The sequence below is a fragment of the Mus caroli genome, chromosome 6, assembly GCF_900094665.2.
Source record: "Mus caroli chromosome 6, CAROLI_EIJ_v1.1, whole genome shotgun sequence".
NCBI classification, from domain to species: Eukaryota; Metazoa; Chordata; class Mammalia; order Rodentia; family Muridae; genus Mus; species Mus caroli.
The window spans coordinates 144,782,544-144,795,793 of record NC_034575.1 but is presented as its reverse complement, the minus strand read 5'-3'; the positions used below and the strand labels follow the sequence as shown (position 1 = coordinate 144,795,793).

Sequence of the window (13,250 nt, the reverse complement as noted above, 5' to 3'; positions counted from 1 at the left end):
AAGTGGGGACCTCACAGGACGTGGGGTGAACTGCTATCATCTGGCTAAAGGACACGATATGAAACTGCCCTCCGCATCCATATCTCTATACCTATAAACTAGGGAAGCTCTAGGACTACATCAAAGCAGCACTGTGCAGGAGACAGTGGTTAAGTCAAATTCACAACTGGCTAAAGTGTCTGTCTGTGGGATGCTCAGCTATAAATGGGACATGCGCAGTCCCACTCCACCCCACCCAAAGGATTATTGACCATCATAGAAGATGGGGTGGAGATGCTGTAAAAGCCAAGGTCAGGGAAAAGCAGACTGAAACTGTCCACTGGACACGAAAGAACTGTTGTGCTCACAACTCTCAATTGCTGTGGCTGCCCACACAAGATCACACTAGTCATGTGGAATGGGGAGGGGCTAAGTCGCCACCCCTAGCTGAGGAACTATTGATAGCCGGTGTCTTCTTGGGGAATCATGCTATAGTGTGTGGGTGACCCCCATACCCATGAATATATGGACAGAACAAAACGAACTCAGCAGATCATCTAATAAATAAATAGGTCACAAACTTGGGGCTGGAAGGTGTATCATGGTGGGATTAGGGTGAATATGACAAACATATATTGCATGCATGTATAAAATGTTCAAAGATAAGCAAATTATGTGCTTTTAAATGATATACCTTCATATTTGAACTCAGCCACTTTACAGAATGAACAAAATACAGCATGACCAACAATGTGATACAATGTAGCAAGTCAGTTTTTGGATAGATGAATGTACTTGACCTGCAGAACAGTATTTTAGGAAAGATTCACAGTGGCTTCTTAGAGTCATTTGGCAGCTTCTATAAACGTGTTAGCCCATTCCAGGGGAAAGAGCACAATATAAACATAACAGCACCAAACTCAGGTCACCCTGAGCCTCACACTCTTACAATAATAGTGGTCATTTGCTTCTGCTATTGCACATCCATTAAATATTCATGACAATGTTTATTTCCTAAATGTAAAATGGAACTAGGGTAACAGAGTCTATCATCTGGTGATTTAAAATATATGTGGCTTTGGTTTTTTGGGTTTTTTTTTTGTTGTTGTTGTTGTTTTTGGGGGGGGGGTTGGTCTTGCTTGTTAGTTTGGTTTTTTGATAGTCAGATAGTCCAGGCTAGCTTCAAACTGTCCACCCACTCAGCTCATCCTATTGAGAGCAAGGATAACAGGGTGCATAACTACGCCTCTGTTTCAATCTATTTATTTTTATGACCTTATAGTATTCAGGAAAAAAAATATTTGTAAAAGGCTGAGAGATAGTGGCTTTGCAGTTAAGAGCACTGGTTGACTGGTTGTTCTCTCAGAGGGAAGGACCTAGGTTTGACTCCCGGTACCCAGTGGTGGCTGACAACCATCTCTAGCTCCAGCTCCAGGAGATCTGAGACCCTTTTCTGTCCTCCTTGCATGCATATGGTGCACAAATATACATGCAGGTAAAAACATGCACACACAAGACCATGATAATATTAACAAACATAAATTGCTTATACACTTAACATCTTGAACAATGAACAAAGCTTTGTTTAATGGAGAGAGGCAGGAAAGCAGTGCCCTCCTGGAGCCCTAGCATTTGACAGGCTGAGTTAGGAGTACTATGAATTTTGGGTTAGCTTGGGCAATATCCAGGCCAACCTGGGCTACCTAGCAAATAAGAGCAAGACCCTATGAACAAGCCAAAATTAACGTAAAAAGAGACAGAGACTTAGAACATGATGTATCTCCTTAGGCCTGAGACCCTTTGCTGAATGTTCCCAGAAGAAAACGTACCTTTCAGCGCTGCACAGTGCCTTTTAATTGCCACAGGAGTCAAATGCAGAAAATTTGGGATCTAAAACAGAGATGTTTTAAAAGGATAAATTACAGCCAAATTTCTCTTCCCCTAATCCCTACCACCTAGAGTCTCACTATGTTTCCTGGGTAATTTTAAACTCATAAGCTCATGTGGCCTTCCTGCTTCAGCCTCCTGAGCGGCTGGGACTCCAGGCACCCATCACCATGCCAGCTATGCCAGAAACACATGAAAAGGATCATAGTCCTATAAACCAAACCACAGGCCCAATGAGTCATCTACATAAAAGCTCTTCTATAGCATCGGATCTAAGCACAGGCATCAGGACCAGAAGCAGATCCAGCATGGACACGCTGGAGTCCGACAGCGCGTTGTCTTGTAAGAACAACCATGTTAAAGAACCAACCCTTTCATAACACTCTTTATGCCGTGCACCCACAGCATTCAGGTACAGCTGCAGTGTGAAACTGAAGGCGTGCAGCCTGCGTTAGCTCACACTTGCAATTCCAGCATTCAGGGATGCTGATGCAGAATGATCATAACGACAAGGTCATCTGGGGCCACACAGCAATACAGTCTCAAAGATGAAAATAATAGTAATAATAATAGTTCTGAGAGCATTAAAGGCAGCAATCTGTCAGTCACACAATTCTCCAAGAAACCTGGTATATTATTTTTACTTTGCACGTAATTAAGCACTTTATAAACTGAATGGACGAAGCCAGCAAATCTTGACTAAATTATTGATTCTATTTATTAATTAATTTATTTTTTGAGAAACGGTCTCCTGTAGTCCAGGATAGCCTGGAACTTGTTATGAACACCTGATCCTTCTGCCTCAGCCTCCCAAGTGCTGGTGTTGCAAGAACGTCCCACCACTCCAGCTCTTAACCAGTTTAATAAAGTAAGGAATACACTGAAACGGTGTAGCACAAAGGCAAGCAAAATTTAGGAAAGGTCAAAGATTTGATTTGTTCAATAAGAAACTGTTGCCAGCATAGTTTTAAAAATTATTTAAGTGCTCTTTTTTTTTTAATTATTTTCTTTTTTATGTATACAAATGTTTGGCCTGCATGTATATATTTGTACTGTGCATGCCTGGTGCTGGAGGAATAAGTCAGAAGTAGGCTTTGAATCCCTTGGGACTGGAGTTACAGATGGTCATGAGCCACCATGTGGGTGCTGGGCATCAAACTCAGGTCCTCAGGAAGAGCAAGCAGCCAGTGCTCCTAACGGCTGATCCATCGCTCCAGGCCCTACCAGCATACTTTATATAACAATGTTCAGCAAGAAAAAAGCAATTTATCTTAAACTCATTTGGAAAGAAAAATTAAAAAGCAGAAAGCTACTCTAAAAACTATGCCATGAATTTTGAATATTGATCAGAAAATATTTACTTAAAATCCAGTGAAAAAGAGGAACAACACACTGGCATTATGGGATGGGTGGCTTTTTTTGCTGTTATTCTTTTATTTTGAAACATAAAAATGTAAGGCTTGGGATCACAAAAGGGAAAAATAATTGCTGATGTTGCTGAGGCTGTGAGCATGCTCAGTGCCACCACCTCGGGGACAGATGGCTTTATACTGAGGTCTCCTCATCTGAAGTCCTGTTTCTTCAGTGTTTGCTTTCTTGTCTCTGGAAATGCTCTCCCTGGCAAGCCACACTCACCCCACTGTGTAGGACACCCCTCACCCTGTTCTGCTCCTTTCTTTTAGCAAAGTTTTATAATTCTGGCAGCTGGGAGAGGGAAGCAGAAGCAGAAGAGAGATACTGAGTTCAAGGCCACTGTGGGCATGACCGTCTCAATGGGTCTGTGTGGAACCTGCACGTCCTGATTTTCAGAGTCAGTTTATTTTCTGCTCCTTAGTTACACTTGAACGTTACAATAGAAAAGGCCACGAGAAGCCACAGGATTGACCAATCTTTATTAAATGCCTATGACTCTAAGTCCTCTTTACCATGAACAAAGTCTATCATTACCTGAAATAGAGATCTACAACATAATGTGCGGCTCTCTACTGGATGCTTCACACAACGGGTGGGGTGGGTCAGGGTTAAGCACCCGAGGAGCTGGCTGCGCCCTGATCCCACCACTTACCTTTAAAAGCTCTAGATTCCCTTCCTTCGCCATGGGCACACCCTTCTTTACTGGGTATCCCATTCGAACAGGTAGAGGAACAGCTGAGGGTTTAAACGGTGCGGCAGTGGGGTAAACACTGGGCCAGTCCTGATCAGTATCCATCTTCTCCGTCCTAGGAGGTAGTGCCTAAGAAGCATGACATACTTAAAATCTTTCAATATAAACATTCTTTAATATTACGACAAAATCTGTAATTAAAATACATAAAAGTTGAGCTACCCTATACAAAACCATATTTCAAAGCCTGAGGAACTGAGAAAGGCCCTTGCTGTGCATACCTGGTGATCTGAATTTGACCCTGGGAATCCATACCGGGTGAAAAGAACCAACCTCCACACACCATGCACACGTGTGCCCCCACACAACAAACAGTAGTGAGTAAAATACGCCCATTTCCAACAAATCTGTTGTTCGAGTAATAAACACTAACTCAAATAAATATCTGCACAGCTGCTTCAAATGATGACAAGATCTCCTTTAAAGCCACAGTTCCTTTACAAGGATTAATTTATGAAGTTTTAAACTTACACCCATGATGTAAATCAAACACGAGAAAGTATTAAGAACTTGGAAACAGGGCTGGGGACTTGGCTCAGTTGGTAGGTAGGGTGCTGCTTAGCACGCACAAAGGCCCGGATTAGATCCCAGCAACTAGATATGGTGGTGCACACCTATAATGCCAGCTCCTGAGAAGTGGTCAGAAGTTCTAAGTCAGGGGCTGGAGAAATGGCTCAACAGTTAAGAGCACTTGCTGCTCTAAAAGAGAACTTAGGTTCAGTTCCCAGCACCCACATGGTGGCTCACAACAGTCTGTAACTCCAATTTCAGGCAACCTGATGCCCTCTTATAGTTTCCCTGGATACTAGGCACATACATAGTGCACATACACACATCCAGGCAAAACACTCATATAGATAAAATAAAAATAAATAAATCTTGAAACATGGTTTTAAAAGTTCTAGGTCATACATACATCTTACAAAGCAAGTTTGAGGCCATCATGGGCTATAGGAGTCCCTACCTCAAAAGGGGGAGGAAGCCATGGCAGTAGGTCTGGGGTAGTGGGAAGGAACTTGGGAATAAGGAAGATACGACAGTGTAAACACTTACAGGTCTGTGAGACAGCTCAGCAAGTAAAGATGTGCGCCAGCAAGCCTGACAACCTGAGTTCCCTCCTGAGACCCACACAGTAGAGAGCACTGACTCCTCAAAGTTGTCCTCTGACCTCCACACATATGCCATAGCGTGCACACATGCACACACATTCACATACACAACACACACTCTCACATAATTACATGTAATTTAAAATTTTTAAAAAATAAAGAGCAAGCATTTGAGATAAATTAATGAAGGTTAAACAGGTTTTAAAATGCATAACCTCTCTCCTAGGCCCAGAGATAAATGACTTGACAGCCTAGCCAATCAAATTAACACACATGAGTATTTTAAAGTGTTAGATAGAAGGGGATGGCCCCATTCAGAAGGTAGGATTTAGGGTAAGCATGGCTCAGTGGTTGAGAGCATTTACTGTTCTTGCAAAGGACCCAAGTTCTGTCCCTATCACCCACATCAGATCCACTTGTAACTGCAGTTCCGGGAGTCTGATGTCCTCTTCTGGTCTGCACAGGCACCCGACTGGTACACATAAACTTACACATACACAAATACACATTAGTAAATAAAAGTAAATACTTTGTAAAAGTGGGGGTTAGGCTGGCAAAATTTAGTCATGCCATCTAAATTGTAACATCAGGGTGGTACATGTCCCAAAGTGAGAACTATTCCTCTGAAAATTACTGCCCTAGGTGACCACTGCCTGGGCCTTGGACTCCTTGCTCATCAACTGACCTGAACTCCTAACAATACCCAGAGGAGAAAAACAATGCCCAGAGGAGATTAACGCTGACCACTGAAAGCGTCATCAAACAGTCTGTGTTCTGTGTGCACCTGCTTTCTGGTGTGTCTATGTAAGTCTACTTCCTGGAGCTGATGATTTGAAGGCTAACTCCTAGCAAGGTCTGGGAGCTGCCCAGAGGCCTTGTGAAGCCTCCTCTAGGGCACCCTCCACTTCACCTCAGGGCTTTAGAAATCATTCGAATAGAGCAGAATAAACAAATTCGTGTACCTTTCTCCTCATCGGCTTTTCACTTCTGGATACCATACCTAAAAGACAAGAATTTATAATGAACCATTGTTCAAAATCACTGGCTTACAGTTCTAACACAACTTATGATATTTAGTAACATGAAAATGGAACAATAACCTGCTGTCTCCAAGTTGTGAATAATGGGGATAAAGAAACTCCATGGCAATTACGATACAGTAAACTCATCATCTAAAGAAATACATCCTTCCTTCAGAGTCTTGCACAGTAGCCCAGGCTGGTTCTTAACTTGCTGCAATCCTTCTGCCTCAGTCTCCCAAGTGCAATTACAGGCGTGCAACATCCATACCCAGCTAAGAAAATATTTTCACGAATTCTAGGCTTTATAGTATAGTAAGTTCATGTTCTGACATAATACCCGTGAAAGTATTCTGAATCTTTAAAGACAGCTGATTTGAAATGTCCGTCCAATGACAAAAATGATCAATAACAAAACTCATGAACAGAACATTTAAGTCACAGGACTCTGTAGAAGTGGTTCGAGTCTTCATATACCAAAAGTTTTTACCATAGGTAAACAAATGCTTTGCTATAGAAACAGCAACACTCACTAAGTACTTCTCCATAGACTATCCTAGACTACTCCTCATCACTTATTTAGCCTCACTCACTATGACAAATAAAAGTATTATTGTCTTTTTTAGAGGCCACTTTTAGTCAAAAAAATCAAAGGACAAGATAAGGTGACTGCAGCATAGCATGCAAGATTCCTCATGTTTTGGTCCACTGCCTCCAGCCTTACTTTTAAGAGCTCCACAGCTGCAAGGGGCTTTCAGTACCAGGCCATGTCCCCAGCCCCGTCTCCATCGCTAAACTCTGTTCTCTGCCTGGAACACATTTCCCATGATCCTGTCTCTCCTTCCCTGTCCCTACTCTGTTTCTTCATCTGACATATTTCTATTCATCCCACAATGCTCATTCTTTCAAAAATCGAGGGCTACTATTCATCACAAACCAGGAACACAGTAATGAGTACAACACAGCTTTTGCTCTCGGTATTGTTGCTGCAGTATATAGCCTGCAGATGGCCTGGCCCCGTGGCTGACACCTGTGCTGCTAGCCTGCAGGTGGTCTGTCATGAGATGTCTCCACCTTCCTAACTATGAGAATCAAGTCTCCTAGGGAATCCCTTTTCAGTTTATTACCTGTCCTGGTTAGGTTTTCTATTGCTGCAATGAATGGTCCTGCATACCGAAGACAGGCAGATTCATGAAGGGGGTCCATACTTTTACAATTTAGTAACATTTCATTCTGTGGGTTTTAGAAAAACAGACTTTCAAGGCAGTACTTGCCTGTCAGCTAGACTATGATGCTGATTATACATTTTGTCTTGTTGTTGACAATCTATACCTTGTAGGATGTTTTCATTAAGAAAACCTCAAATCGGGTTAAAGTAGGGATTTCATAATGAACTCTAGAGTGTGAGAAGAGAGGCAGCCCTAGTGGGTGATGGGAGAATTCTAGAAACCCCAGATACTTTGTACCTCAGCTTTGACTGGGCACAGTTCCTGGTCGTGCAGTGAACTTGGGGCTCGTGGAGTTTGTTTGCTTGAATTTCTAAAAGGAATTCCTCTTTCAATGATGGAAGTCTGAATATTCCAAAATACTGAAGAGATGCCCTTGGCCGAAAGGTAAAGAAGAGATATGCAAGTATATTTCAGGAAGCAGAAACTCTGCTAAAGGAAGTCTTAGTCTCTGCCATGGTGGGACAATCTATAGGCTTTTTATGGTACTATTCACTTTGGGGCTGAATCTACAGAGAAATGAGCATCATCCCATCTTGAGTGATGCAGACCAGGAATGCCCGCAACATCAGACTCAGTCTTCACAGCACAAGGAGACACTTGTTACTGAGATGCTTATTCCTACAGTGCCAAACACCTGGCCACAGCTGCATTTAGTTCACATCGCCAAATATCCCTCTTATCTGACCTTAGAGATTAGAGAGAGCACAGAAAATAGAAACAGGTAAACGAACTCAGAATCAGTATGGCTGATATTGAAAAAAGGACAGACAACTGAAAAGGGTCACCATATTTAATGTGCATCCACAAGACAGGCTTAGCAAAGGGTTTCTAATCCCTGTAAACGGCACTAACACTCCTCCAACGGCTCAGGCAAGGATTTATCTTCAAGGTCCACATCAAATCCATCAGTAAATCCTATTTGGCTTCATCCTCAAACTACATCCTATAAGCCAAACCACCTTCTGCACTGTTACCATCATCTTGCTTGGAATACCAACAGCCTCCAAATAGGTCTTGCAGTCTTACCCTGCTGAAGTGAGTCACCACACAGATGCCAGTGATCGATCCTTCACAAGTAGAAACCATGTCACTTCTCTATTCTAGTGTGATCCTCGAGTTCTAACAAAATCCAAGCTCAAAGCAAAACCAAACACCCAAATCCTTAAAGCTCAGCCCACTTCTCTGACATCTTGGATTGCCACTCGACCCTTTACTTGAACAGCTCTGGCCCGGGTGTCCCTTTCTTTTCCTTGATCATGTCTAACCTCTTTGAGAAGAACAGCGCTCTTATCTCAAATCGTCGTGACTGCTCAAACATCTTTTCCTCTGGGAGGTTTCTCCTCACTATTCCATCCTACCTTATAGCCACTTCTTCAACAGCATATCGTTTTCAATACTGTGCTTTCTTTTTCTTCGTGATAAGTTTTATTGTTACCGTTTACCTGTGTTTACGCGCTACTTCAAAACTTTGATAGACTGCCAGCCTCTGCAACTCTGCCTAACACACTTAAGAGAATAAAAGAGCGAAAACTTGGGGATAGACACATCTTAGGACTATGAGGAGCCACTATGATGTATTAAGTAATCTATAATTTACCCGGAAACCATCTGTGGATTTTCAACAAGGGAGTGGAAAGGCACGACGTGCTGTGATCAGGTCTGCAGGAGAGCGAGCGCGGAAGGAAGAAGCATGCCCTGCAGGAGAGGCGGCGGGGAAGGCCCTGGTCGGCAGGTGCCCGCTCCCGGCAGGCCCTTTCCTGCTGCCCACTCTTGCACGCGGCTCCCGTCGCTGCATTCCCTCCAGCCCCACGCTTGCACCGACTCTCACACCACAGTGCGCCCCGAAACCCTGCGGTGGGCCGGGCTCAGCGAACGCACTCGTGGAAATGCGCGACGACCTCCAGAGAAACACAGGAAGGTCACGGAGCGCACGGCCTCCCTTATCCCTCCCAGCCCGCGGCGGCGCACCCACACTCACGCGGGCCGGCTCTCGGAGCCGCGGGCCTGGCGACCGAGGAGAAGGTGCGCAGGCCGTGCGCTCCCGGGCACAGGGTCTGCCTCAGCTGCAGCGCAGCGGCCGCCATGATAAAGGACGGCGAGCCGGAGCGGACAAGCACCGCCAGGAGGAGGCGGGACCGGAAGTGTGTAACCTGGGAACGGAAGTGCACTGGGCAAAGGGATAGCGGAACTGTGGCTCTTGGTTGGCTGGTGTGGAATGATGGGGATTCTGACCTACAAGTCTCACAGTCTACGTCTACTGGCCTGATTTGTTTGTTTGTTTGTTTGTTTTAATGGCTGTTCTACGAAGTTTTTCTCCTTTCCCTTTTATTTGTATATTTTATGTATATTGGTGTTTTCCTGCATATCAGCACACCATGTGCCACTGCGCCAGCAGCAGACATGGAGTTAGGGAAGTAATGGGCTTCCTCGTGGATGCTGGAAACCGAACCTTAGTCCCTTGGAAGAGTAGTCCCTGCTTAATCAATGCACCACCTCTTCAGTCCATTTTTTTTCTTTGTTCCATTTTCTTCCTTTCTCCTCCTTCTACCCTTTTTCTCTCTCTCTTTTTTTTTTTTTTTTTTTTTTTTACAATCATGCTTCTCCAGTCTCCCAATTGCTGGAATGTAGCTCACTACCTAGCTTTTAATTACTCTGTGTGTGTGTGTGTGTGCACCAGTAAGAGAACAGTTTAAGGGAATTAGTTCTTTGGTTCTCTCCCATCACCACCTAGGTTCTGAGGGTTAAACTCCAGTGGTAAGGCTTTAACATTTTAGCAGCCTTTATAGTCTTTTTGTTTTGTTTTGTTTTGTTTTTTCCGAGACAGGGTTTCTCTGTGTAGCCCTGGCTGTCCTGGAACTCACTTTGTAGACCAGCCTGGCCTCGAACTCAGAAATCTGCCTGCCTCTGCCTCCCGAGTGCTGGGATTAAAGGAGTGCACCACCACGCCTGGCTGCCTTTATACTTCTTAAATGACTGCCATCCAACAGAGAAAGTAACAAGCACCAGAGGCAAAGGCCTTGGGGGATGAGGGGACAACACAATGACAGTGTGGCTGCACCCCTACCACTTTGTTTGTTTGTTTGTTTGTTTGTTCAAATGGCCTTTTGAACTAGATTGTTCGGGTTTAAATTTTGACCTTGTCTTCTCATGTATTGTTTTTGCGGTGGACCAGAACTGGATTCCTTAGACCAATGCAGAAAGGCTCATAACTTTAAGTAGCTCTTGCTTCATAGGCTCTGGCTTCCATGAGCACCTGCAGTCACGTGCACAGTCCTATGGCTCACACACACAGATTAAAAATCATCTTTACAAGTAACTCCTTTATAAACTATCAGTAGGCAAAGATGGTTTACAGTATAAAGCATGTATTAGTTTGCCAGCAGAAGTTTCTAAACTGTAATTTTTCAGCTGGAAAGGCCTTGGAAGTACAATCATCCACTGGTGGCTTACGTTCTTAGTAAATTCTGCAAGGGGACTCCACATTTTCAGTTTTCATTTATCTCTACAGATTACATAGGTAATTCTGGGTAGAACAATTTAAAAACTTTAAGCCTTCTTTTTTTAATGGTCATTTACTAATTTGAAGCTTAGGTTAATATGACGGATAATTTTCAATAAAAACTAAGTTCTTTTTAAAAAGCATGTGAACAAAGCTCATCTGTTTCCAGATAAAGTACCAATCTCCATGCAGGGAGAGAGCATGCAGCCACTTCAGTCACCAGAACAGCATGGGTTACATCATGAGATGGAGTTAAGAATGTGCATATGTGTTGGGGAGGGAAGACTGGAGAGGTGGCACAACACTTAAAAGCAGTAACTGCTCTTCTAGAGGACCCTAGTTCAATTCCCAGCATCCATATGGTGCTTCACAATCATCTGTAATTTCAGCTACAATGCCCTCTTCTGGCTTCCACAGGTACCAGGCATGCATGAGGTGCAAGGACATACATGAAGGCAAAATAATCATACATAATAAATAAATAAATAAATAACCTTTAAAAGAAGAAAAAAAAAAAAAGGTTCTCCACTGGGTATGGTAAAACTCGCCTTTAACTCAAAAGGCATAGGCAGGTGTTTTTCTGTGTGTTGGAGGCCAGCCTGGTCTATGTAGTGAGTTACAAGTCACCCAGTGATTGTCCTAAAAAAGGAAAAATAAATAAATAAGCCCAGGATCATAGGATCAGAAGTGAGGAGGATACAACATCTGCCCCAACACTGGATGTAACTGAGACCAGTGGGACCCAGGCACCCAGGAACTCTGCCCGACCAGTGACATAGGTTTTTTCCGGTCTGAGTCAGTGCCCTAAACAGACCTTGGACACAAACTCTGCAGCCAGTCCTACAACACCCAGAGGAAGCTCCACTCCCAGACGCTCTAATAAGCTCTGGATCAAAGGATCAGAGGTGCCCTGAGCAGACCTTGGGTGCTAAATCCACAGCCAGTCCCACAACACCCAGAAGTAACTCCACTCTCAGGTGCTCTAACACGCCCAGGATCCCAGGATCCCAGGAGCTTGGTCACACCAAGATCTCAGGGTCCCAGAGGCAGCTTGACTCCCAAGAACTCTGACATGCCCAGGATCTCAGGATCACAGAATCACAGGATCACAGAGACAGCTGAACTCTGAGGAGTTCTGACACAACCAGGATCATAGCAAGGACAGACTCGAGTCAGATATAAGGAGGGCAGGTAGCAATAGTGATAATCAGATAGCGTGAGGCAAGCACAAGAACATAAGCAACAGAAACCAAGTTTACTTGGCATCATCAGAACTCAATTCTCCCACCATAGCAAGTTCTGGATACACCATTACACCAGAAGAGCAAGATTCATATCTAAAATCACTACTCATGATGATGATAGAGGACTTTAAGAAGGACATAAACAACTCCCTTAAAGAAATACAAGAGAACACAGGTAAACAGCTAAAAGCCCTTAAAGAGGAAAAACACACACACACAAATCCCTTAAAGAATTGCAGGAAAACACAAACAGGTGAAGAAAATGAACAAAACCATCCAATATCTAAAAATGGAAATAAAAACAAATCACAAAGGGAGACAACCCTGGAGTTAGAAGACACCAGGAGTCATAGATGCAAGCATCACCAACCGAATACAAGAGATAGAAGTGAGAATCTCAGGAGCAGAAGATACCATAGAAAACATTGACACAACAGTCAAAGAAAATGAAAAATGCAAAAAGCTCCTAACCCAAAAAAATCCAGGAAATCCAGGACACAATGAGAAGATCAAACCTAACGATGATAGGTATAGAAGAGAGTGAAGGTTCCCAACTTAAAGGGCCAGTCAATATCTCCAACAAAATTATAGAAGAAAACTTCCCTAACCTAAAGAAAGAGATGTCCATGAACATAGGAGAAGCCTTCAGAACTCCAAATAGATGACCAGAAAAGAAATTACTCCCATCACATAATAATCAAAACACCGAATGCACTAAACAAAGAAAGAATATTAAAAGCAGTAAGGGAAAAAGGTCAACGAACATATAAAGACAGACCTATCAGAATTACACCAGACTTCTTGCCAGAGACTATGAAAGCTAGGAGATCCTGGGCAGATGTCATACAGACCCTAGGAGAACAGAAATGCTAGCCCAGGCTACTATATACCCAGCAAAACTTTCAATTACCACAGACAGAGAAACCAACATATTCCATGACAAAACCAAATTTACACAGTCTCTGTACTGGCTATTTTTGTGTCAACTTGACACAGCTGGAGTTATCACAGAGAAAGGAGCTCCAGTTGAGGAAATGCCTCCATGAGATCCAACTGTAAGGCATTTTCTCAATTAGTGATCAAGGGGGAAAGGCCCCTTGTGGGTGGGACCATCCCTGGG

General features: G+C 43.5%; 1 protein-coding gene across 2 annotated transcripts in view; it reads right to left on the bottom strand.

The window, feature by feature from the left end:
* Mrps35 (mitochondrial ribosomal protein S35) overlaps positions 1-9,515 on the bottom strand; it is a 28,876-nt gene extending 19,361 nt beyond the window's left edge. Inside the window, exons 1-4 of one of the 2 annotated variants that reach the window (XM_021165166.2) lie at positions 9,366-9,515; positions 6,102-6,139; positions 3,932-4,099; positions 1,809-1,869 (exon numbers count right to left, since the gene is read on the bottom strand). In XM_021165166.2, the coding sequence (XP_021020825.1) occupies positions 1,809-1,869; positions 3,932-4,099; positions 6,102-6,139; positions 9,366-9,471 (373 nt within the window). In that variant the 5' untranslated portion in view covers positions 9,472-9,515. Of the gene's footprint in view, positions 1-1,808; positions 1,870-3,931; positions 4,100-6,101; positions 6,140-8,984; positions 9,279-9,365 lie in introns of those variants that run through there. The other variant, XM_021165167.2, reaches the window with a different exon arrangement.
* Between the last annotated feature and the right edge of the window lie 3,735 nt (positions 9,516-13,250).